The sequence below is a fragment of the Manis pentadactyla genome, chromosome 16 (assembly GCF_030020395.1).
Source record: "Manis pentadactyla isolate mManPen7 chromosome 16, mManPen7.hap1, whole genome shotgun sequence".
In the NCBI taxonomy this organism is placed as follows: Eukaryota; Metazoa; Chordata; class Mammalia; order Pholidota; family Manidae; genus Manis; species Manis pentadactyla.
Window position 1 is genome coordinate 48358322 of NC_080034.1, and position 24928 is coordinate 48383249.

General features: G+C 41.1%; 3 protein-coding genes and 2 pseudogenes across 4 annotated transcripts; 2 read left to right on the plus strand and 3 right to left on the minus strand.

Moving 5' to 3' along the window:
• The first annotated feature begins 16 nt into the window (after positions 1-16).
• On the plus strand, positions 17-19909 carry LOC118910542 (histone H2B type 1-L). 2 transcript variants are annotated; one of them, XM_036881882.2, is made up of 2 exons: positions 17-568; positions 652-763. In XM_036881882.2, exon 1 carries the CDS (start codon positions 179-181, stop codon positions 557-559), a length of 381 nt encoding a protein of 126 aa, XP_036737777.1. In that variant the 5' UTR covers positions 17-178; the 3' UTR covers positions 560-568; positions 652-763. The 2 variants fall into 2 exon arrangements, with proteins under 2 accessions (XP_036737777.1, XP_036737712.1); XM_036881817.2 differs by lacking the exon at positions 652-763 and adding an exon at positions 19729-19909 and having other exon boundaries at positions 18-568.
• Positions 5178-7319, minus strand: LOC118910694 (histone H4). The gene has a single exon (XM_036882118.2). It carries the CDS (start codon positions 5842-5844, stop codon positions 5533-5535), a length of 312 nt encoding a protein of 103 aa, XP_036738013.1. The 5' UTR covers positions 5845-7319; the 3' UTR covers positions 5178-5532.
• Positions 9998-12586, minus strand: LOC118909478 (histone H3.1-like; annotated as a pseudogene).
• Positions 18320-18998, minus strand: LOC118909535 (histone H2A type 1-J-like; annotated as a pseudogene).
• LOC118910645 (histone H2B type 1-J) lies at positions 18875-19595 on the plus strand. Its single transcript, XM_036882000.2, has one exon. It carries the CDS (start codon positions 19081-19083, stop codon positions 19459-19461), a length of 381 nt encoding a protein of 126 aa, XP_036737895.1. The 5' UTR covers positions 18875-19080; the 3' UTR covers positions 19462-19595.
• Positions 19910-24928: the final 5019 nt, after the last annotated feature.

Sequence of the window (24928 nt, forward strand, 5' to 3'; positions counted from 1 at the left end):
TTTTGTGTTCTGATTGTTCAGAGCTAACTTCTGACGTCATCCAAAAGGTGACCAATCATATGCAGGTCTTTAACTCATCATCTATTTGCATAAGCGGTTCTATATAAAATGGACCTGTCGGGCTCTGCTTGTGCCACTTTGTCCTTGTTACTGTAGTAGGTAGTTTGCGTTTTCCACTATGCCTGAACTCGCAAAGTCCGCTCCGGCACCCAAGAAGGGCTCCAAGAAGGCGGTGACTAAAGCGCAAAAGAAAGATGGCAAGAAGCGCAAGCGCAGCCGCAAGGAGAGCTACTCTGTGTACGTGTACAAGGTACTCAAGCAGGTCCACCCGGACACCGGCATCTCGTCCAAAGCCATGGGCATTATGAACTCATTCGTCAACGACATCTTCGAGCGCATCGCGGGCGAGGCGTCGCGCCTGGCTCATTACAACAAGCGCTCGACCATCACCTCCAGGGAGATCCAGACAGCCGTGCGCCTGCTGCTCCCCGGAGAACTGGCCAAGCATGCGGTGTCTGAGGGCACCAAGGCAGTCACCAAGTACACCAGCGCCAAGTAAATTTGCCAAGTAAGCGTCTTTAAAGTTAACCCAAAGGCTCTTTTAAGAGCCACTAAGCACTCAGCATCAGAGCTGCAATTACTTTCTTCCAGTCTAGGCTTTAATTATGGCGGTTTCCGTGAGTGGTTGTGGGGATTCCATTACACTGAGGAATGTGTGCGGTGCTCGGCTAGAAGGCAACCGGCTATAGTATCAAGTATCTTTTACGAAATCAGGTACACGGCTCTTAAAATGGGGTGGTGACCCAAAATGTGTGTGTAAATATATATATATATATTACGTAAACTATAGTATATGATAATGTACATACATGGCGTGAAAACATCCTTCGGTTTTGAGAAAGTAGGGTGGCTTCCTGTTTTAAACCCCAACAGCCTATCACGTGTCCTCTTTTCCTTCGTAGTTAACATCCTGTTATGAGTTCTGTCTCCAATAACCTGAAGTGCAGCCTTTTTATTTTGACTCGTTATGTCCTAGGCGGTGCTATGTGAATAAAAAGATACAAAATAAGGGGATTAAATTGGAAAAACAATTGCTTTCATTCACCTTTCTTTTTTAAAGCTTTGGTCTCCAGCCCATTTGGGATCAGGACAATCCCAGGCCCGGAGGAGTAAAAAGACAAAGATAAGCATAGCTTTCCTCCTGCGTAAAGACAATACAGGTCTCAAAGTCTTGTGTGACCAATTCACTAGTTTTTAAAATCAAATATATACAGGTACAGAGACGAGTGACAGATATGTTGTATACTATGGAAAAAACAAGGACGTACTAAGAAAAATTGGAATCTTGTACTGCCTTTAATAATTGAGCAAATTTTTTCAAGCCCTTACATTCCAGTATCCTATTTGTAAAAGAACTGATCCTTGTGATTCCTTTCAGGTGTTAAATTCTGTGCTATCCAGACAAAATGAGATCTGTGTGGTGTGAGAATAAAAGTGACTTTCTCAGGTCCACAACCTGACCAATTACAAAAGAAAAATGCGGATAATGGAATCAAGTTGACATATTCACAGGCAGATCTTGTACCTGGCCTGACACACTTCCCCAAATTCTCCATTATATGACCAGGACCACTATACTCTTTATGATGTTGCTCATGTAATTATATATTAATGATACCAAAAGAGAAAAAATACAATGGGATCCCTCTGTGTGTCCCTTTTCAACAGCACAGCTCTCCATTTTCCCTAGTGAGTTAATCCTCTACCTGTAATTAACCAGCACCCTGATTTTGGTGTTTATTGTTCCTATGCTTCTTAGTTTTTAACTTTACTTGCACATACCCCTAAATAACATATAGCATCATGTCTCTCCTTTTAAAACTTTTTAGAAATCAGTACACCTCTATGAAACATTTGTTTTTCTGTATTTGCTTTTCATATCTGTGTTGAAACATGTAATTGTTTATTTCCCTTCTGAAGTCTTGCAGTGAGTCAATAGCACATAACATTCATTTCCCTGATAGAAATTTAAATATCTTAAATTTTTCATTATAAATAGCGCTACAGTGGGCATTGTACACAGCTGTGCTCTTTCTCTAGTTACATATCTAGGAGTGAAACTGCTTGGTATAAGGGTATGTAGATATTCAACATGAAAATAAATATCTCAATTGAGAGAGTGATTGAGAATGTTACAGCTTGGGTTATAGAATATAACATTTGGTGCCTTGGTTATTTGATTTGGATGTCAGTTATTTTGCCATTTTAAAATGATGAAACCTATCAGGATTATTAACAGGAGAATAATCCATGTAAAGCATTTAACAAATTTGAATAAACTTTTAATATATCTTAGGCATTATTTTTTCTTTCACTCTTTACCTTTTTTTGTTTCACGTTTTGGAAATGTTAAGCATTCAGTTAATCATTGCTTATTTAGAGAATAGAAAGATCAATCTTTTCAGCTCTTTCAATCAGTTTAGCTCTAAATTTTAAGACAATGAGATAACCCGCCTAATTTTTTTGTCCATTGATAACCTTTTTTTTGGAGAATTAAGGAAGAGGGAAGTAACTCCTATATGAAAAGCCAGCATTCATAACTGTCAAAAATCAACATTACTAATTAATTTTTGTGAACCTAAAGATACACAATAACTAAAAACAAATCAACCCCCAAGGTGACAATATATTTCTCATGCTGAAAAAGTTTAAAAGCCAAAATATATAAAGAAAGAATACTTACAAATAAATAAATCCCAGGAAACAAAAAAACAGGCAAAAAAATATGGACAGGTAGTTCCCATTAAGGGGAAAATTCCCAAATAGCCAAAATCCTATAAGAAAATAAACAACGTTATAACCAGAGAAATGCAACTTAATACACAATGCGATACCATTTAGCAAATCCTTAGACTGACAATTTAATTCTGACATTAGGAAAATGTTGAAGATGTGAAGTAACAAGAACTGTCAAGAGTACTGGTGGAATATGAGAGTGTAAACAAAATACAATCCTGAAAAGCTAATTGTTTCTTTATTTTCATGTTGAATATCTACATACCCTTATACCAAGCAGTTTCACTCCTAGATATGTAACTAGAGAAAGAGCACAGCTGTGTACAATGCCCACTGTAGCGCTATTTATAATGAAAAATTTAAGATATTTAAATTTCTATCAGGGAAATGAATGTTATGTGCTATTGACTCACTGCAAGACTTCAGAAGGGAAATAAACAATTACATGTTTCAACACAGATATGAAAAGCAAATACAGAAAAACAAATGTTTCATAGAGGTGTACTGATTTCTAAAAAGTTTTAAAAGGAGAGACATGATGCTATATGTTATTTAGGGGTATGTGCAAGTAAAGTTAAAAACTAAGAAGCATAGGAACAATAAACACCAAAATCAGGGTGCTGGTTAATTACAGGTAGAGGATTAACTCACTAGGGAAAATGGAGAGCTGTGCTGTTGAAAAGGGACACACAGAGGGATCCCATTGTATTTTTTCTCTTGGTATCATTAATATATAATCACATGAGCAACATTGTAGTTACTAGATTTCCCCCATTATCAAGTCCCCACCACATACCCCATCACAGTCACTGTCCATCAGCATAGTAAGATGCTATAGAGTCACTACTTCTCTGTGCTATACTGCCTTCCCCATGCTCCCCCCTCCTTTATGTGTGCTAATTGTAATGCCCCTTATTCCCCTTATCCCTCCCTTCCTACCCACCCCACCCCCAGTCCCTTTCCCTTTAGCAACTGTTAGTCCATTGGGTTCTGTGAGTCTGCTGCTGATAACGTTCCTTCAGTTTTTGCTTTGTTCTTATACTCCACAGATGAGTGAAATTATTTGGTACTTGTCTTTCTCGCATGGCTTATTTCACTGAGCATAATACCCTCTAGCTCCATCCATGTTGCTGCAATTGGTAGGACTTGTTTCTTTCTTATGGCTGAATAGTATTCCATTGTGTATATGTACCACCTCTTCTTTATCCATTCATTTACAGATGGACACTTAGGTTGCTTCCATTTCTTGGCTATTGTAAATAGTGCTGCAATAAACATAGGGAAGTATATGTCTTTTTGAAACTGGGGTCCTACATTCTTAGGGTAAATTCCTAGGAGTGGAATTCCTGGGTCAAATGGTATTTCTACTTTTAGTTTTTTGAGGAACCTCCATACTGCTTTCCATAATGGCTGAACTAGTTTACATTCCCACCAGCAGTGTAGGAGGGTTCCCCTTTCTCTGCATCCTTGCCAACATTTGCTTGTTCCTAGTCTTTTCGATGTAGGCCATCCTAACTGGTGTTAGGTGGTATCTCATTGTGGTTTTAATTTGCATTTCCCTGATAATTAGCGATGTGGAGCATCTTTTCACGTGTCTATTGGGCATCTGAATTTCCTCTTTGGAGAAGAATCTGTTCATATCCTCTACCCATTTTTTTAATAGAGTTATTTGCAAACATTTTGGGTGTTGAGGCATGTGAGTTCTTTATATATTTTGAATGTTAAACCCTTGTCAGATATGCCATTTACAAATATTCTCCCATACTGTAGGATGCCTTTTTGTTCTGCTGATGGTGTCCTTTGCTGTATAGAACCTTTTTAGCATGATGTAGTCCCATTTGTTCATTTTTTATTTTGTTTCCCTTGCCCGAGAAGATGCATTAGGGAAAAAATTGCTCATGTTTATATTCGATTTTTGCTTGTTTTCTTCTAAGAGTTTTTTGGGTTCATGACTTACATTCAGGTCTTTGATCCATTTTGAGTTTACTTTGGTGTATGGGGTTAGACAATCGTTTCATTGTCTTGCATGTAGCTGTCCAGTTTTGCCAACACGGGATCCCATTGTATTTGAATTAAGTGGTGTGGTATTCACTAGTATCTTTTGTATAGATGATGTACTTTAGTGTTTAAGATTGTACCAAAAGGCAAACATTGGAAAGGGAGGCAAATGTACTGTGGACTGGTTAAGACTGTCCAAATGTTTCCAGCCATAGTTAAATGTAGAGGAGAAAGGTGAACAAAACTCTCCCAATACTCCGTTACAGATCTCTTCAACTCCCTTCAGCCAAACACCGCATTTTTCTGAAGGTTCTTGACTAATGTAAAGTATACCTTTCTTAAACCCTTCAGGCTGTCATTAGGGATATATCTACAGGATCCGAGGGAGATTGTTGGACAGAGTACTCTTGGTCTCAGGTAGACTCTTATTTATTAGGACGATGACCCCAAATTAATAAGCCAGAGAAGTTGAATTCAGCCTGCACCCAGAGAAGGGCCGCTGACTCGCGGAGCTCTGGTTCCCCACAGGCCTGGGAGTCTTGGCCCGGAGCCAATACCACGAGCCGCCCAAATATAACACCCTGTGTAACACCCTACCCAGAGCACACCTGAACCAAATTAATGATTTACTAAACACTTGTTTTCTGACAATCACTCCAGCTCTTTCAATGAAAGTTTTGGGGGCCCTTAAAAGGGCCTTTTTTTTTTTTTTAGCAAATGACGTTATTCCAAATTACGTTAGCCGCCAAAGCCGTACAGAGTGCGGCCCTGGCGCTTGAGCGCGTAGACCACGTCCATGGCCGTGACCGTCTTGCGCTTGGCGTGCTCGGTGTAGGTGACGGCGTCCCGGATCACGTTCTCCAGGAACACCTTCAGCACCCCGCGGGTCTCCTCGTAGATGAGGCCAGAGATGCGCTTGACCCCTCCGCGCCGGGCAAGGCGGCGGATGGCGGGTTTGGTGATGCCCTGGATGTTGTCCCGCAGGACCTTGCGGTGGCGCTTGGCGCCGCCTTTGCCCAGGCCCTTTCCGCCCTTCCCGCGTCCAGACATTTTCAAGAAGTTGAAAATCAAAAAGAGCCCACCCCCTCAGATTATCTCCTTTTTATGGGTAACCTCTGCGGACCAGAGTGAAAACTTAAGAGCTGTGGCGGGAAGTGCCTCTAGTTTGGGGAAGGGAACCTAAAGTGAAACAAGCGTCCTATGCTACTCCCTTTTGTTCTTTCAGTTAATTCTTTTGAATTCTTAATACCTATTTTCCTGCCTCTCTTCTCTTGTAATGTGTCTGGCGACCCATCCTCATAAAACAGCGAAACTTAAACATTGCAGAAAATACATAAAAATGTAAAGAGAATACAATATTCTGCTTTTATCTCTACATGTATACATGTATTTTTTTCTCTAACTATTTGTATAAAACTATACCATTTTGTAGTTTTTCTCCTTAATCTGCGGGAGAAATATATCACGTGAAATAACTTCCCAGAAATAGAATAAGAATGTGCTAAATAAAATAGAAAATTTTAAGATCTTTCAGGTATATTGCTAAATTTCCACAGAAGGTGTACCAATTTTCATTTCAACAGCAGGATAGAACCATTTAAAAATTTTTACCCTAAAATAATCCTTCTTGTAAAGCGAATGAACTTTTGAAAAATTAACTAGCTGGCTAATCAGTATAACATATTAAATATTCCTACTGGTTTGAGGAACTTGATTATACATTGAATTTTTCTCTTAAAATTAATTCCTGAGATTTTATTGCTGTGCTGATCAATCTGTGTGTAGTGCAGAAGTGTTATGTGAATTATTTGAAATGTTGAAAAATATTTTAACACTTGGCAGTGTTCCTACATCTTAATTATTTTCAAATAATTTCTATTATTACCATTCATTCTTGAAGTTATAAATCATGTCTTGTTGCAAGAAAGAAGTTCTTTTAGTACTCTGGTCAAAACTGTTAAGCCTACCCATTTATTAGGGCAGAATTGTTATTTTTGAAATACTGTGTGTCCTCCTAACCTAAAAATACTAAATCTCTCCACCAATCCAGGTCTTTAATTTTATCTCAGAACAGATTTTACTATGTAATATATAACTTTAAAAATTAAAAAACTTTTGTTAGGCAGGAAAATAGATATGAGCGGGGTGGAAAGAGAAAAAGGCCAGAAAAGTCCACTAAAACTTTAGTCCCAAAATTAATCAATTAAAGTTAAAAAAGCCAGCAGCAACTTGGCCTGGAATGTTCGAATATTCCCCAGAAAAAGGAGTACCTCAGCATAACCTATGTCTTTATTGTTAATCATGCAGGCCCAGCTTACTTTATTTACCTTTACTTATGTGCTGTTTTTTTTCTCCTTCCGGCCCTAATTAAGTAGTTTGTAACCTAGGCAACTAATTTAGCATGCTGGCCCAGCCGTAAACAACATAGTAAAAGGCAGGAAACATTCCATCTTAAAGATTGTATTTTAATACCCAGGAAGTTAAAAATGTAAGATTCTTAACTTACTCTTTACCAAACAGACAATAACTCAGCCCACCTTGGGGTCCTGGCAGGCAGCCTATTTGATCTCCCCCTAGACCAAGATGCCGGTATCCCAGGGAGAAGATGATGCCGGGGTTCTTGCTCACGAAGCTGAAGAATGAGCTTCATAAATACTCAAGGTAGGAGAGCAAGGTACAGGCTTTTATTTAGAGATAAAGTGAAATGACAGAGCTACCGACTCACGCCAGGAGAGGACAAGAGAGTCTGTAGTGGTGCGTTGTTTAGGGGGTTTTATAGGCAGTTGAGGATTTTTCGAGAACATGAATTTAGGGGTGTGGACTTGCATCACCTGCCCTGTCCTCAAGGTGGGCTGGGTCATAGTCTGATTGCCAGGGCTAACAGCAGAGTCATGGGTTATGCTGATACCCTTGCAGAACATTCCAGGCCAAGGTGCTCCTGGCCTTTTGACCTTTAACTAATCTCACTGAAATTGTCTATATGTGTAGGTATCTTTCCCTAGAGAATTAGTGTGACCTTGACTTTGTATAATGCTTAGCACAGAGTTTCAATGGGGACTTCTTTGCCCATTGTTACATTGCTCTGACTGTTTAATATTCTGCCTCGCTTTTCCCGGAGGCCCTCACCCTACTCTTGTCTGACTACACCCATGGTCCCAGTCTCAAAATCAGAGCGGGAAGTTCCTTGTGTTAAGTTAATTCTAAGTATTCAAAGACCACTTAACTAGTCTGCTCCTCCAGCCCTCAGACACATCCCTAAAGAATCATTAAAAGGGAGAACCCCCAACCTTTCGAAGCGCTTCTTTGAGACTGCCTGCACTTTCCAAATGCATAACCTTTTAACTTTAAACTCTTTTTCAACCTTTCAGGGGGCGCTCCTCTAAGTATCCGTAAATAAAACTTTTACTCTACTTCACTAACTGTGTCTCTGCCCTTCAATTCTTTGTCGTGGCGGGGACGGAGGAAAATACACTGCGCTCCCCCAAACACTTTTGTAAGAATTAAGTTGTCAATGAACAAGTGGAAAACTCGAATGCAGAGGAAAGTATGCTTTTGTTTTTCTAGGAAAACTTCTATTTAAAGACTGATTATATACTTCAAACATTTTTGGTTAGATATTCTAATTGTTTAAAAATTACAATTTTACTATTGTTTAAATTCTGAGAAATTTTAATCGCACTTAGCATCAGAATGTAATTATTCAGTGATTTTCTTGCTATCACATTTCAATGAGGGTTACGTTTAGCCATGTTGCATTACAGTATTTTCAAAGTATTTTAAATTTCATTAAATAAAGACAAATCTTTCATTAAACTATTTTTTTAATTTTTTATGTACTTCTGGTTACAATAAAACTTGCCAAACACCTTTGTAAAAACAAAACTGATTCAACCAGCGGTAAGGTAATTAATTCATTGTATTTTATGGAGAGGGTAGATAGCATAGGCTTTTAGTTTAAGGGCAAATATAAATTGAAAATCAGAAACTTAATTCTCCAAGGGTCCTTTCCTTTTCCTTTCAGAATTTATTTCTCTGTACTTTTCAAATGCACATAAATCCTTTTAATGGCCAAGTCTTTTTGTCAGCCTCTTAACTCAGGAATGTTTCCTCAAGGACCTTAGGCCCTGTCTTTGAAATGTAATCATCAAGGAAAATAGTGCTCTATTTACCAGTTTCTTGAGGAGAGATGGACCTAACTTCGGCTGTTACCTGACTCCAATAGCTAAATCTACCCAGTGCAGTAGGTTATTGTTAGGCCGGGGAGAGGAAATCCTGGGGTAAAATACGTCTAAAAACCAAAATCAGTCAAAGGGAGAAATAAAGTTTACGAGTCATTTATTGCTTACAAAACTGCAGTCCAGCCCATCTCTACTACTTCAGCAGCAGCAAAACCAGCCTTCCCCCTCACCTCTCAGGTACAGATAAGCCCTCCTTGCCCAGGTAATTACCCATTGATATGGAGATGAACTTCTCTCCACCCCTGAGGAATGATAAAAATGCACTAAAACCAAACTTCTTTCCACCTCTGAATGCCTATTGATATGCAGATATACTAAAGCCAGGTGAGAAATTCTGGAAATATTACAATTTTACCCACACTGGATTTAGGGTAGGCTCTAAATCTAATGACTGTTTTCCCTGTAAAAGGAGAGGATATAAAGACACAGGAAAGAAGGCTTTGTGAAGATGGTGGTAGAGACTGCAGATACGTTGCCACAAGCCAAAGAACTCCAAACATTATCTTTCTTTACCAGATGGAAGTTCCCAGATCAGTGATTACACTATGGGAGCAAAGGGACAATATAAGTTTTCAGTATTTATTTTGCATATCACTTCCAAAAACTGTCATTACGGTCAGTATCTTCCACATTTTGCCTTTAGATGTTCCATGTAACTCTTCAGGGAAATCCCGGGGCAAAATACCTTTGAAACCGAAATCAGTCAAAGGGAGAAACCCGTTTATTTCTTACAAGCAGTCATCCACTTCTGCTCTCCCATATCTCTCACAACCCAGCTGCAGAAGGAACCCCACATAACCTTTGTGGTCCAGAAAAACCCTCACTCTCCATGTAATTACCTATTGATATGAAGATGGATACTTCACCCCTTGGAAACACCTATTGATACGGACATGTACTCAGGCCAGGCAAGAGATTCTGGAAATACTGCAATTTTACCCACATCGCACAGGAGAGAAATCCAGGCATCGACTTAAATCTGCCTAACTAACTTTGCCCTTGTTTTCCTAGTCACTTCCCTGCAGCTGCGCTCCCCACACCTTTTGTCTATGGCTGAAGATCTTTAGGCAGTAGTTCTAAGGCACCTCGGGAACTACTCATTTTCCCCTGGGACTCTCCCATGTATGCAATGAGGTATGCATGCAGTTAAAAAGAAGACAGCAGGCTCCAAATGGAGTTAACTTGGGCTGAACCGTAAGTCAACAAACCAAACCTTAAAGTCTAGCCCAATTACAGTCTCTGTAACCTTTTACCAGTCAACCTGGAATTAACCGGTCAAAACTAGTAAACTAATCCACTTTATAGGCCCTTGTAATCCTATCAGGAGGATGGCCTTGCCTGAAACAATGTATTCTTGGCCAATAATTTTTTCAACCCCTTTTCCACTTTTAAAAATCTTTCTTTTTCAGTAGTTCAGTGGGGCTCCTTTCTAGTGCTAGATGGGATGGTGCCTGATTGATGAATCATTGAATAAAGCCAATTTGATCTTTAAATTTACTCAAGTTGAATTTTTGTCATTTAACAATGTTAATAAACTTATGTTTTCCTCTTGCAAATATGTCTTTTACTACAGGGGTCTCAGCCAAAAATTCAGTGAAGGAAAAAAATTTTTTTTTCCCCTACAATTGGAAGACATATTTAAAGATAGAATGACTGACTAAAATAACCTGGATTATATAGCTTCTAAAAAGCCTATAGAAAAGTTAAACCATTTTACTGTTTTTGGCAGGACCATTTTAGTGCCTATAATTGTTGGCATTTGGGTGTATTCCAAGAAGTCATATTTAGACTAGTATTTGAAGTAGTTATATTTTAAATACAAGAAATAGAAAAAACCAAAGGGTGTGAATATTAGTATGAGAAAATTATATGTGTTAAAAAAATGCTAAAAAAATGTGGATAGTAAGATTAAGTTTCAGGGGAAAATTATAATTAAGTTGAAAAGGCATGGTTGACCAAATTTTAGAGCAAGGGTTTTCAACCTTGATCCATATATACCTCAACACCTCTGAGGATAAAAACCAAAAAACAAAAACCCCTCAAGGCAGGGTGTGGATGGGCGGTGGTGAGGGGGAAGTCCATAATTTTGAATGGGGAAAAATATATTGCAATTAATCTCTGACTGGAATTTAGCATTTTACTTTGTTATGAATTTAGGCCACAAACCTCAGTACCTGTTACTTTGCTACTCACTGGTAATTACAGATGTTTCATTTTTCTCATGACAGTTGCTGCATTATCTTGAGCCATCATTTATACTCATCTAATTACTGACAGCAGTTTTTAGATTCACCAAAAGATTGTATCATGTAGTATGTTAACTATGTAAGCACATTATGCCACTCATTCAAATTTATTGTTAAAAATACTTTGGTAACTAATGTAGTAAATTTTCTTTTGCAATTTTTGCATTTTATTAACATAAAACATGCTCAAAAAGGTTTCCATGTCATTAGTCAAAGGTGTTCACCATATTCAAGAAAAAAAGTTAAGAACTTTTCTTTGTGAGATAACATCAATTAAAGGTGAGCAGAGTGTAGGGGTTCTTCCACTTGGGCAATAAAAATCATTGGCAGAGATATTCCATATTTGGTTTCTTGTAACAAGTTACTTGTAATGTCACATTAAATAATCCTCTGCCATAGATAATCCTGTCAGTTTTGCTGAGGGACCTCGGTTTGTCAGACACCACAATATACAGTTCTCCAATACACATGAACAGCTCTTTGTCAAACCATTCCATAGTCCCTTATTTTCTTATCCTACACATACTTTTAAGTTTTTGAGGCAGAACAGTCTGTGTGATTCGTTACACATTTCAAAAACATTTACTCAAACTTCTTGACTGACTTTTTGCCCTGTCAAGTACTCAGACAACAGCACTTCAGACAACAGACAACAGATTTTAGGTGCACACCAATTATGAGAAACTTTTCTCGGTCTCCAGAATGGTGTTGCATCTGCGGATGTAATCTTACCTCACTCATTTCATTTAGCGTGGTAGAGTGGTGAGGAGGACTGTCTTGCAGCACATGTACTATCGGGAAAAATGTATGTGGGTCTGACAGCCTTTGGGTAGGGGAAGCCTATTGCGTCATGAATTTCCATTGATCTGTAGGGGAACTGGATGTCCTTGGGCATAATGGTGACCCGCTGGTGCCGTGCTTGACGTGGATGGCGCACAGGTTGGTGTCCTCGAAAAGCCCCACCGGGTGGGCCTCACACTCCTCCTGCAGCGCCATCACGGCCGAGCGCTGGAAGCACGGGTCGGTCTTGAAGTCCTGCTCGATCTCGCGCACCAGGCGCTGGAACGGCAGCTCGGTGGACTTCTGGTAGCGGCGTATCTCGCGCAGCGCCACCGTGCCAGGCTGGTAGTGGTGGGGCTTCTTCACGCCGCCCGTGTCCAACGCGCTTGAGGGCCGCCTTGGTGGGCAAGTTGCTTGCTGTGCCGTGCAAATTCGAATTACGACGACAATTTCTTTTGTATCCAAATATTTCAGAAACCAAGTTAATGGCTCCCTGTGGACACTTGATAGCAATAGGGACTGGTTCAGTCACTGTATTGTGCCCGAAGTCGTGAATCCCAAGGAGACCTACCGCGTTCGCCCCTTGTGGCGGTGACGACAGCCATACGTACACAGACCTGGTTCACTTCAGTTCTTTATTGTTGCTCGGAAGGCCGGGAGAAGGTGAGTGAGAAGAAGCAACAGCTGGAGGGAGCGAGTGAGAGGAAGAATGAGAGGAGACAGAGAGACAGAGAGAGTGAGAGTGTGAGAGAGTGCTTCTCTTTCCTGCTTATGCCTTATGTAAAGGAAGCTGGCCTATGGTGATCAAGATCATGCGTGACCTTTAAGCTGATTGTTAGCACGCCTTCTGCATGAGCTGAGCACGAGCGCGGAAGCATGGGGCAAGCCTATAGGAGCAACTTCCTTATGCTAATGCCACCAAACCAGGCAGGGTGGCGCCCAGGAAGCGGGCGCCATCTTAGGGCATTGGTCAGCTAGAGTGGAAGGGCGGTGTTCAGCCATAGTGGGACTCAGCCTCGGCCATAGGCCGGCCCCTACAGAGACCAAGGAGCCAACACCGATGCAAAAGCATGAGCCTTTGAGCTAGCCCGAACTCAATCTCACACCCGTGCCAACACACTGGCCAGGTGCCACAGAAAGAGAGCGCGTTTTCCCCAGAACAAAGGTTTTATGGGTTTCCAGGGCGGCTTGCGGGGGGTGGCTCTGGCTGATTGGCTGGGCCTGGGGGTAGTTGGGGGGATGATGAGTCATGGCTTTGGTCAGTTGGCAAGGTCTAGGGGTGGTGGGTGTACTTCTTGCTGACTGGAGACTAAGCTCCGATCGGCTGAAATAGGATCTGGGAGCTTGCCCTTTCATTCCCTCTGCCTCTGGATCCTAAGGGACCCAATCATGGGTCTAATAAGATTTTGCAGTTGTAAGGAGATAGACTGATACTGTTGTCTTAGCACCATTAGCTGGACTGTATTAACTCTATTTTTAATAAGTTATCAGGTAAGCAGGAGTAACAAGATTACTAAGGGCTTGTATTGAGCAAGGAGGACTGTCAGTTGGACGGCCCCCATGTGGTCTCTGACAATCTGGACCAGCCTGTTGATGATACAGGGCCTAAGGGTTAGTAAAAGGAGTAGGATGGCAAGGGGTCCTTGATTAAAGATAATCTCCTGCCTTGATTTCTCTCTGGGACACTGGCGCCTTGGTCCGGGCGCACATTAAAAGACTGCGTGCCCAGCCTCTAAGGCAGGCTGAGATATTGTATATTTGCTAAAGAATCCTGCCTTTTACTATGCTGTCTACAGCTGTGTCTGCATGCTAAGTCAGTTGGTCAGCATGCAAAATTACTTAGATCAGAAGGAGGAAAGACAGCACATAGGCCTGGGCTTTTTAGTATGCTAAAGTGAATCTTACACATGGTTACAAATGATTAGCATAATAAAACATGTGCTACTCTTCTTTATCTGGGGAACATTAACTGATCTCACTGAAGAATGATTCTAGAGCTCAATGTTCAACACAGTTTTAGTAGGGGGGAGGTTTCCAGCATGTAGTTATGTTGCTCTGATTGCAAATATCTTGCCTTGCTTTCTTCAGGGGCTCTCACTTTATTCTGTCTAAGCCTATGGTCTCTGTCTCATTCTCCCCTCTACAGATAGAGACTCTAGCTGCTGCTAGGGAAAAGGGGCGATGACCGCTCTGGCTGCTTCATGCTGAGAAGGGGGCGCAGTGAAGGGTGCAGCTAGGTCTCTATCACTGGTCAGTTGAGTGGGCCTCAGAAGGCTGGCACTTCTATTCTAGGTTTCATTTCTATTACTATTTGCAGTTTTGTGGCCTCTAGGCAAGATAAAACAAATTGTGTTATTAGGTTATGTAGCAACATCTGGAGTTGGATTTTCCATTCTGGAAGGACAAACTTGATGAGATTAAGAATGCATGGTTGAATACGAGAACTAGAAATAGTAAAATTTTAATTGCAATGATAGGAGAAAACTAAAACATAGCTAGATATTTTGAAGAAGCTGGAATTCTGGATCTAGTTTATGTCCCAATGACTAGTATTAGGATTTAGTATGGATAAGGCTGCATTATTGAAACAATACTTTTCTCTAAAATCACCCTCATTTTTATTAGAAGCAGGTTAAGAAAATAATTAACAGCTGGCTTGATTATTTGCATAAGTGCAGCAAGAAGAGCAATTGATTACACAGGCTCTTTTAAATATGCTTTGCTGGAACTTTTTGTAAGGAATTTCAGATTGAACTTTTAAAGGCCTCTTGAGGCCAGACAGCCAAGCCAGACTTGCCATCAGGCTTTGCTTGCAGTACCTGTATATTTGGATGAATTCCTCTCTTCTCGAGGTCTCTGCATCTGCCAGGAAGTGACCTTCCTTACTCACCTGGTAAGGCTGCTGGGAACTCTGTAAGCAAGGTACCACGCCAGTTCTTCCAAGGGGCTTTGTTGGCTCCATAAAGTCAATCTTAGTTCCTTCAAGCTGTCTGTTCATATCTGAGTTTATGCACATGTCTCTCAGGTATGACATTCTAGTCAAAGCCTTGGTAGTATAACCAGTGTTTTTAATTGGTCCTTTTACAAGGAATGCAGGTTCTTACTGAACTTATGCAAATGAACATACTGCCATAAAATATAAAAATAATCACTGAAAGTTTTTAAATTCTGGAGGGATCAGGTAGAGAGAAAGATAAATGTTTCAGTCCTGCTTATAAAGATAGTCATTTACTAAACTGTTGTCAGCTTAAGAGAAAAAGCTTAAAACACTTTATCAACATTTGAAACAGAAAGGCACAAAATCATTTTCTTTAGTTCATGTAATCTTATGTAACTAATATCTGTTCTGCTGAAATCTAGTTCTTTACTAGTTTAGGAATAATAAAACAGTGACTATAAATCACAAAAGACTTACAAATGACAATGGTTAAAGACTTGATGAGAACTTACTATAAGAGTTGATATAAGAAAATTTGGATATTTCTGTAACACAAAACATTCAGTAACAAAGTTTAGCATCATTCTCTTTGACAGTACTTTCCTGGTAAATATATATATATATATATATCAGATAAATAAGCCAAATTAGTCAAATACTTTTTCCAATGAGAAAAAAATTCCTCTGACATGTTCCAGGGGCCCTCTGGAAAATATCAGAGTTAACTAGAGGTAAAAGCCCCTTTTTGCATTTGCTTTTTTTTTTGGCACTTGCTTAAATAGGACTATAGGTTGCTATGAAGCAATACTTATCTATTTAACTAGAATGATAACAAAATATTTCAAAGGCAAATAAAGGTTACACAGTTGTTAAACTTTAGCTTTTAGTCTTTTTAATATTAAGATTTCATTAAAAAAAATATTCTGACAACTCACTGAGACTTTAAGCATGAGAAACTGCTTTGATAAAACAATTAGAAAACCTTTTGCAATGTTTCAACATTAAGAGCAGACTAACAGTTAAAGAAAACTTTTTTTAACTGGAAACAAAATTCTAATTTTGCTGTGCACTTGATATAAAGACTCACTTGCTTTAATTTCACATAGCACGACTATATCTGTAAGAATTTAGTAATTTATTCTTCATTTGCCCCATGGTCCCAAGCACATAAACCGGTGAGAATTATGCCTGGGCTTGCCTGGGTTTATCCCGCCGTATCTCTAAACATCCTGACCCTCCCCCAAAGCAACAGGATGAGCGGATCCGCCACAACAAAAGGCACCACGCTGCTGCACCACACTGCTCTCTGTCTCTGTCCCCCTTTAAATAAATAGCTGTACTTTAGAACAAAGTTACTTTCTTTTATCAAAAAACACATTCTTTAGCATGCATACGAGTTTTCATTATACCTTCTCTTATTAAAACATACATCTTTTAGCGTAGTATTTAAGTATTTCCTTATTTAAGTAGTTTTCATTAGAACTTAAAATCATTTGATACTTTAACTTTCAGTGAAGACTGAAAAACAGGCCACCGTAAACTGTTACACTAGCATTCTTCAGATTGATATATCTATGAACATATATTATCATTTTTGGAAATGTGCTTTACAACACAATTTCTCATTAGGCACAAAATATGTCTATATAACTTAGCAAACTTTAAAAATTTTGGTTACCACAAAAATTCTCAGGCTGTTTGCATATATACACACTGTTATACATTAATACAGTATTATTATTAAGATGCTTATTTGCTACACTTGTTTACTTATTTTTAGCAACCATGATAGATTACCTAGAAAACTTTTACTAAACATTAGACAAAGTCAAGCTTTTCTTTAAGCATCTTCTTGAAATAACAGGTAACATCAACTTAAATGACTTTAAGTAAACTCTGGCAGCTGATAACTATAAGGACATGCACGCCTCAGCCAAACCCAAATTAGCATTAATGCTTAACTTTTATCAGATTTTCTGGAAGTTTTAGAATGCCCAATTTTCACAAGCGCTTGTCTTTAAATCAATTTCATTAATACCATCCGGAGGTAGAAAGATATTTTCATTTACACACTTAGACACACAAACATACAGACTGAGTATTAATGATAAGGTTCCCTCTGGCAGCCATCCGACATTGAAAACTGGCTACTCATTAGAACAAAAAGTCTGCCACCGACCCTTCTGGACTTCCACACTGAGGTTGTTAGCTCTTCCCCTGATATCTTTAACCTGTAAAAGAGTGGTTGGATTAAATGTTCCCTCCGGCAGCCAGCCAACGTTAAAGGACGGCCACTCGGAGGTGCAGAAAACACGAACGTTTCCCTTCCTGATGTCCGTGCTCAAATTGTGAGCTCTCTCCCTAACGTCTGAGAAAAATGGTCTGTCATGAGAGACAAGGGGGTCGTCTGAGTCTGTCCCAAGACTAAGACAAACACGACAAACAACAAACAGGCGCCTACAGAGAAGAATCTGCCGCGGCCGCGGAGGCAAAACTTTAAGTTGAGGGCCTGTCGGACTGCAGCCGCAGCCGACTTTCCTCCCAGATGAGGACTTCATCCTCCAGACGGGGGCAAGGGACGTCTCCCAAGACCCCCGGTCGACTACCTGCCAGCGCGTCCGCCTAAGTCAATGCCGACCCTGATACAGATTGGAACTCCTACAGGCTTATACAGGCTTCAGGTTTGTTCGCGAACAAAAACAATGAGACACAGACAAAGACAGACAGATAACTGAGTGCACTCACCAGCCGGCACAGGGCTCTCCGGGTCGGGGGTCCTGGGGGTCTCTGGGATCCCGGACGAGCCCCCAGATGTTGTGCCCAAAGTCATGAATCCCAAGGAGACCACCAAGGAGCCAACACCGATGCAAAAGCAAAAGAGCCTTTATTCGAGCTAGCCCGAGCTTAATCTCACACCCGTGCCAACACACTGGCCAGGTGCCAGAGAAAGACTGCGTTTTCCCCAGAACAGTTTTATGGGTTTCCAGGGCGGTTTGCGAGAGTGATGACCGTGGCTCTGGCTGATTGGCTGGGCCTGAGGGTAGTTGGGGGGGTTATGAGTCGTGGCTTTGGTCAGTTGGCAGGGTCTAGGGGTGGTGAGTGTACTTCTTGCTGACTGGAGAGAGACTAAGCTCCGATTGGCTGAAATAGGATCTGGGAGCTTGCCCTTTCAACTGCAAAGGACTTTCAAAACCGGAAACTTTAACGTTTCTTGCAGTTTATCTTTTACGTTGTTTTTTTCAACCATTAGGAACCCTGTTTTTCCAGTTAAACCATTTTTCTCATTCAACATAAAAAGTGTTAAGTTCTTTATCCAGAAAATATGGATGGCCCTTAAAAGGACCTTTGATTTGCTCCAGTTGCTACAAACTAATCTAAGCCACTACTTCCCCTTAAGTCTTGCGGTGGCTCTCGGTCTTCTTGGGCAGCAGCGCGGCCTGGATGTTGGGCAGGACGCCGCCCTGCGCGATGGTGACTTCGCCCAGCTGCTTGTTAAGCTCCTTGTCGTTGCGGATGGCAAGCTACAGGTGGCGCGGGATGATGCGTGTCTTCTTGTTGCGGGCCACATTGCCCGCCAGCTCCAGCAACTCGGCCGTCAGGCATTCCAGCATCACCGCCAAGTACACGGGCGCGCCCGTCACGACGCGCTCAGCGTAGTTGGTCTTGAGGAGCTGACGGTGCACGCTGCCCACGGGGAACTGCAGCCCGTACCGCTAAAGCGAGTCTTGGCCTTGGCGGGAGCCTTGCCACCCTGCTTGCCACTGCCAGACGCTTTTCTGTTGGCAAAACTTTACACTCTGAATAGAAGTTAAAGCTGCAGAAGCAGTATCTTTTATAACCCTCATTAGGCGCGGAAAAAAGATTTTTCATTGGTTAAATTGACAGCTTCTTCTTGCCCAATGGAAATGAGTCTTCGATGTGATTGGGCAGAACTAACTTCTGACGTTGTCCTGAATAGCCACCAATTATACATAGGACTTTAGCCTATCACCTTATTTGCATAAGAGGCTATATATGAAAAGAACACTTTGGAACTTTATCATACTGTTTCTTACTCTTCACGGCGTTTGAGCTACTCTAAGTCATGCCTGAACCCGCCAAATCCGCTCCGGCGCCCAAGAAAGGCTCCAAGAAGGCGGTGACCAAGGCGCAGAAGAAGGACGGCAAGAAGCGCAAGCGTAGCCGCAAGGAGAGCTACTCCATCTACGTATATAAAGTGCTCAAGCAGGTCCACCCCGACACCGGCATCTCGTCCAAGGCCATGGGCATCATGAACTCGTTCGTCAACGACATCTTCGAACGCATCGCGGGCGAGGCGTCGCGCCTGGCTCATTACAACAAACGCTCGACCATCACCTCCAGGGAGATCCAGACGGCCGTGCGCCTGCTGCTGCCCGGGGAGCTGGCCAAGCACGCCGTGTCCGAGGGTACAAAGGCCGTCACCAAGTACACCAGCGCTAAGTAAACTTGAGTTGGCAGCAAACGCAACCATAAAGGCTCTTTTAAGAGCCACCTCTATTCTCAAGGAGAGAGCTGGTGCTTGTTTGCCTTCTCTGCTGGTCTTTTGTAACTCGTTGAGTATTTAGTATGCGTGATAGGGCAATTACTTAAACAGTCATGTATTAGGATCTTCCTATCACGGTAAACTCGAGATCTGCTAACGACAGAAATAGCCTGACTAGTGTAAAGCTGGAACTCGATAATAATGCCTTGAACGCCTTTTGTCATTTAGGAACTTTACATCTAAAGGGGCTCGGCCATCAGTTCTGATAACCATAAGGTTAGAAGCAAATTCAAATACTTCGGATCACCAGTTGGACAAAGGATTGAACTCTTCCCGGGTGCCGACGTTAGCGGGCAATTTGAATTTGCCCAGAGAATGCCCGCCCTCCCTCTTCGCTTCCTGATTGGTTGCCAGCATGCGGTAAGCGACGACGGTTTTGCGTGCGCGGGAGGAATCCGCTTACTGCCTCTGCCCGCTTAGCACATCCGAGCTTCTGGAGTAAATATTGTCGCCATCCTGCTTTCATTCTTTAGCGTTTTATCCCTTTCGGGAACGAGATTTATTATTTCCTAGAAATCTTCGCGGGATGGAAGGGAAACTGAAGGATGTACTTTTCAGTCTGAAAATAGCAACGCTTTATTTCTAATTAGGAAACTTTTCCCTTTGCCAAATATCCATATAATAGAAAATATTTAAAGGTAAAACAGGACTCTGGGGTCCAAAGAAGGCAGAGAAGATTGAGGGCATTATCATAGACTTATGAAACAAAAAATCAGCTTCCATTCTGAAGTTCCCTTCATTGGTATTTTAAATTCTGTTTGACTGAGAACAGTGAGGTAAAAATTCAGCGTCATTCAGGTTGTCATAAGTGAGAAGTAATCACCCACCAATGTTTCTTTCTCTTTTAAGTACAAAGCCATAATCTATAAAGCACTAGGAAGCTTCTATGGCTATTTATTATGTAGAAGTGATATATACAAGACCCAGCCTGAGCAAGTGAAGGAAGAAAAATAATTGTTAGAACAAGTAGCTCATACTGCAATTACTTCTGAAATCGTTATGCTTTTTATTTTTTAATAACGAGAGGTTTCCTATAAATTGTTGATTGGGAAAGACTATCCAGATTTGAAACTTGGCCCTGCCTCTTAAAATTTGCACTGGCAAATGACTTTCTCTGGCTTTTTTCCTCACTTAAAAAAAGGGATAGAATAGTCATTCTCATGAATTAACACTTTTAACACGCTTAGAACAATATCTTGCATATAGTAAGCAGTCAACATATGTGAGCTAATTCTGCTGATATCAATCATTACAGCAGTATTAGAAACAGTAATAATAGCATGCAATTTAGGAGTACTCATGGAAAACAAAAGGGAAAAGAAGAATTGCCACCACTAGGTGGAATTGGCATAGTATCTCATTTACTTTTTCTGGAAGGATAAATGATTTAAGATAACTGACTTAAACTGATTCATGTGCTTGGCTAATGATTTGTTTGGATAGGCAAACATTTGAAGGAGACAAAATGAGTTTATTTGACAAGTTTTGGGTAAGAGTGATGTGGATGAACTTTTTAGCATGATCCCAGAGAGAATAATGTTCCATGTGAATATTAGTCAAAAGTTTCACTCTTCAGAGGAGACTATCAATTATCAGGTATACAACATCAACCACATGGATGTCTCTTAAGTCTGTTTTCCTAACACTTTTCTTTTCCTAACATTTTTCTTCTTACTCCCCAAGCAATTTGTAAACAAAGTGGCCAAGGAGGAAGGGGTAAAGGTTATATATGAACTCCACAGTATAGACTTAGCTGACCAAGGCTGACCTGGATACTGGCCTTGCTAAGTGTCACATATGCTAGGACAAGTAGTCTTGGATACATGTTGTTATGAATGAGGTGGGAGTTTGTCTTCACGAGACAGACACTTATTCTAGATTTGGATGTGTTTTACTTTGTATCATGCTGCTGCAAGCAAGACTGTCTGTGGACTTATTGAATACTTTATACCTCATATTTCATAATATAACTTTTAACCCAGTTCCATACATTATAGAGAAAAGGTAAGGCAGTGCACAGATGGCCATGGGTCTCACTAATCTTAATGGATACGACATCCTTCATAAGTAGCAGCCTTATCAATTATTGGGAGACTCAACTAAAGTAGTATCTAGGAATTTGGCAAGATATTTTCTAGTCCTGTTCAACTGGATATTGTATATGTGCTGAATAATGACAGAATAGGTGTAATTTCTCCCATTCTAAAGCACATTTATTAAATAAATAAGAGGTAGAAATGGAATAGTATCTGTTATTATACTCAATAACCAATTAAAAGATGTTTCACTTTCCATCCTTGCATCTCAGGGCTCACTCTGCTGTGTTTAGCGTGTGTAGAAGTCCTGTATTTAAAGGAAGAATGCTTCTTCCAATGGATACTGAGATAACTCTATTAAAATTATTGATTTACCAAAAATTATTCATTTCTGATAAAGTTAAAGCAATTTTAATTAGATTTACTAGCTGGTTTAAGAGAGCTGAGGGAAGCCTTGACTTAAGGTAACTGGGCCTTTGGACTCCTCTTTTACTAAGTCTTCTATGTTTTTTTATTTCTCCCTTCCCAGAACCTACCTTTTTAGAGAGATGGGCAGGCAGCTGGGACAGAGACTGTTCTTTAAAATGTGCTAATAAACAATAGAAGTGAAAGCTGGACAATTTAACAATCTTAGAAATCTTTAAATAAGTGAAACTATACTAAAGTTACTGTAAAATTTATAAAGACACAAAGTTTTCTTAATTCTTAGAAATTAGTAATTTAGTGAAGTGGTTTTTAGATAACTGAATTGAGAAAAATTGTCCTGACTACCCATATTTCGTCCTTTGACATTTCATGTATGTGTTTGGCTACTTGACCTAATCACTGCATCTTCTTTCCTTCACTTTTAGCATTTTATTTAGGGTGTGTTGGTGCCACATAAGTGCAAGTTACCGAATATATAGCTGTCTTCAAAACAAGACTAGAGCAGAGTGGATTCTGGGTTAGGAGCTTTTCTACAACTGAAAAGACTGTGCATACTCCTTAAGAGTATGACTGAGATATGCTTTATGTTAGGTGAGAAAATTGTCACCATTATCACCATCATCAGCATCATAAAGAGACAATAAGTGGAGAAGAGTGTTGGGTTTTGGCGATTTTTATGGCCTTATGGCTACTAATCAAATTACAAAAATTAATTGAATTTCTACATAACACAGTAACCTTCTGTAAGTACGGGTAGAGGAAATCCCGGGGCAAAATACCTCTAAAAACCTAAATCAGTCAAAGGGAGAAATAAAGTTTATAACCTGTTTATTGCGTATAAACTGCAGTCCAGGGATATCTTTCTCCTCTGCTCCAGACGAAGCCAGCAAGCAAGCAAGCCAGCCCCTCCCTTTAAACTCTCAGGTTCAGACACACCCTCAGTTGCCCAGGTAATTACCCATTGATATGGAGATGAACTTCTGTCCACCCCTGAGGATATGCAAATGAACCAAAGCCAGGCGAGATATTCTGGAAATGTTAGTTTTACCCATAGGCCACCCCTCCAGAAATCTCACCTGACAATCTACTCTTTCTCCTTCTTCTGTAATGATCCCTGGGTGAGAAAACTGGAGCATTGTGACCAGACTAATGACATAACAATGGCAACAGCATAGAATCATGACAATCCTCAAGAGGAGGCTTCAGCAAGGTTCAAAGTCTTATGCACATTAAGTCCACAGCTTATCCATTCCATAGGCAGGCAGTAGCTGAGAATTCAGAGCAATCATCATGCAGCAGTTGCAGCCAGGGGGCACATTCAGGCCACAAGGACTATAGGAGAAAATAACCTTAAGGGCGATAAGATACATGCTTCAATGATACCAGCATAGGCAAATCTTGTCCATCAGGTAGGATACATACAAGAGAGTTTTCTTGTGATAAAATGGTGGCAGGAATGGGATCTCATCCTGGTCTAGTATACCAGACTTTCACCCCCCTCCCTGTGGGAGCTACAGATGGATCCATATATAGGGCTATGGGAGGTACATGCACTGGCCATAAAGATAAAACAAAACTTCCCCACAAAATGCTCTTACCTCCTGGATGTTTTGGGTACATTACCATGACCTTCAAGGGCCATTCAGCTGTTACTCCAGGAATACACATGAGGCCATTTTCCAGGCTTTCCCCCAAGGTGCCAGAAGGGCCAGCCATCGCTGGTCCATGTGTCGAAATGTCCAGGGCCAGGTCCACTCAACAGTGTCTCCAGGGCTTAATGCAGTAGGGGCTGACAGCAGGATGTTGTTCTGCTGGCCATATCCTGGCTTCAATGACTCTTCTTTGGTTTGGAGATACAACTGTGTAGGAGAGACAGCAAGGTATCAGGTAGGATACATACAAGAGAGCATATCCATGGGACTGAAAGCTCCTTTACATGGCTTCTCATTCAAACGCCGCAGCACTGTCCATAGGCGAACTAACCAACCCTGTAGGCTATTGTTGTCCACCCTGAGGCCAGATTTCAACAAACTGTTTTACCTTTCTTTCATGCCTGCTCCAGTAGATTATATGGTACATGAAATTTCCACTTTATTCCTAACTGCTGCACCCATTGTTGTAACGCATGTCCAGTAAAGCGGGTGCCTTGATAGCTTTCAATCACCTGCGGCCGGCCATAAGCTGCAAAGAGATGCTTCAGGCCCCTCTTGGTGGTTTGCTGATCTGCATGATGTGCAGGAAAAGCAACCAATAGTCCAGTAGCTGTGTCCACACGTGTCATGGCATATCAATATCCTTCTGATATTGGCAGAGGCCCAATATAGTCTATTTGCCACCTGACAAAGGGGTATTGGCTCTCTTACTATTGTCCCATGTTTCTGTGGGACTCGGTGTAAGTCCCTGTTAGAACACACAAGGAACTCCTTGCAGGCTCTGCTAACTTCTTCAAAGGTCAATGGCAAGAGCCACCAGCAGGCTACAGCCCACACTGTCTTTCGACCTGCATACAACAATCGCTGGTGTAGCCATTGGGCCACATCAGAGGCAGGCTTTCCTTCTAGCCAGCACACCTGGGCCAATGTGTCTTCTTCATCATTCCCTGGGGATGCCAAAGGCAAATGGCCAGTCACATGATATACAGTAACAGTCTTAGTCTGACCAGAGGCCCATAGGTCTTGCCACAACTCTTGCCCCCAAAGGTGCCGGTGACCAACCACCCAGTTCGCGTGATACCATGTCGGTAGCCACAGGGTCAAGCCCCAGTAGATGGCCCAGCTGTCAGTCACACAGCTATAAGGGAAGGCTCCTGGGTGATCATGAGCCATACTGCCTGCAACTCAGCCCATTGACTGCTCTTTCCCTCTCCATCCTCCATCCATATTGTCTCAGTCTTACGATGGAAAGCA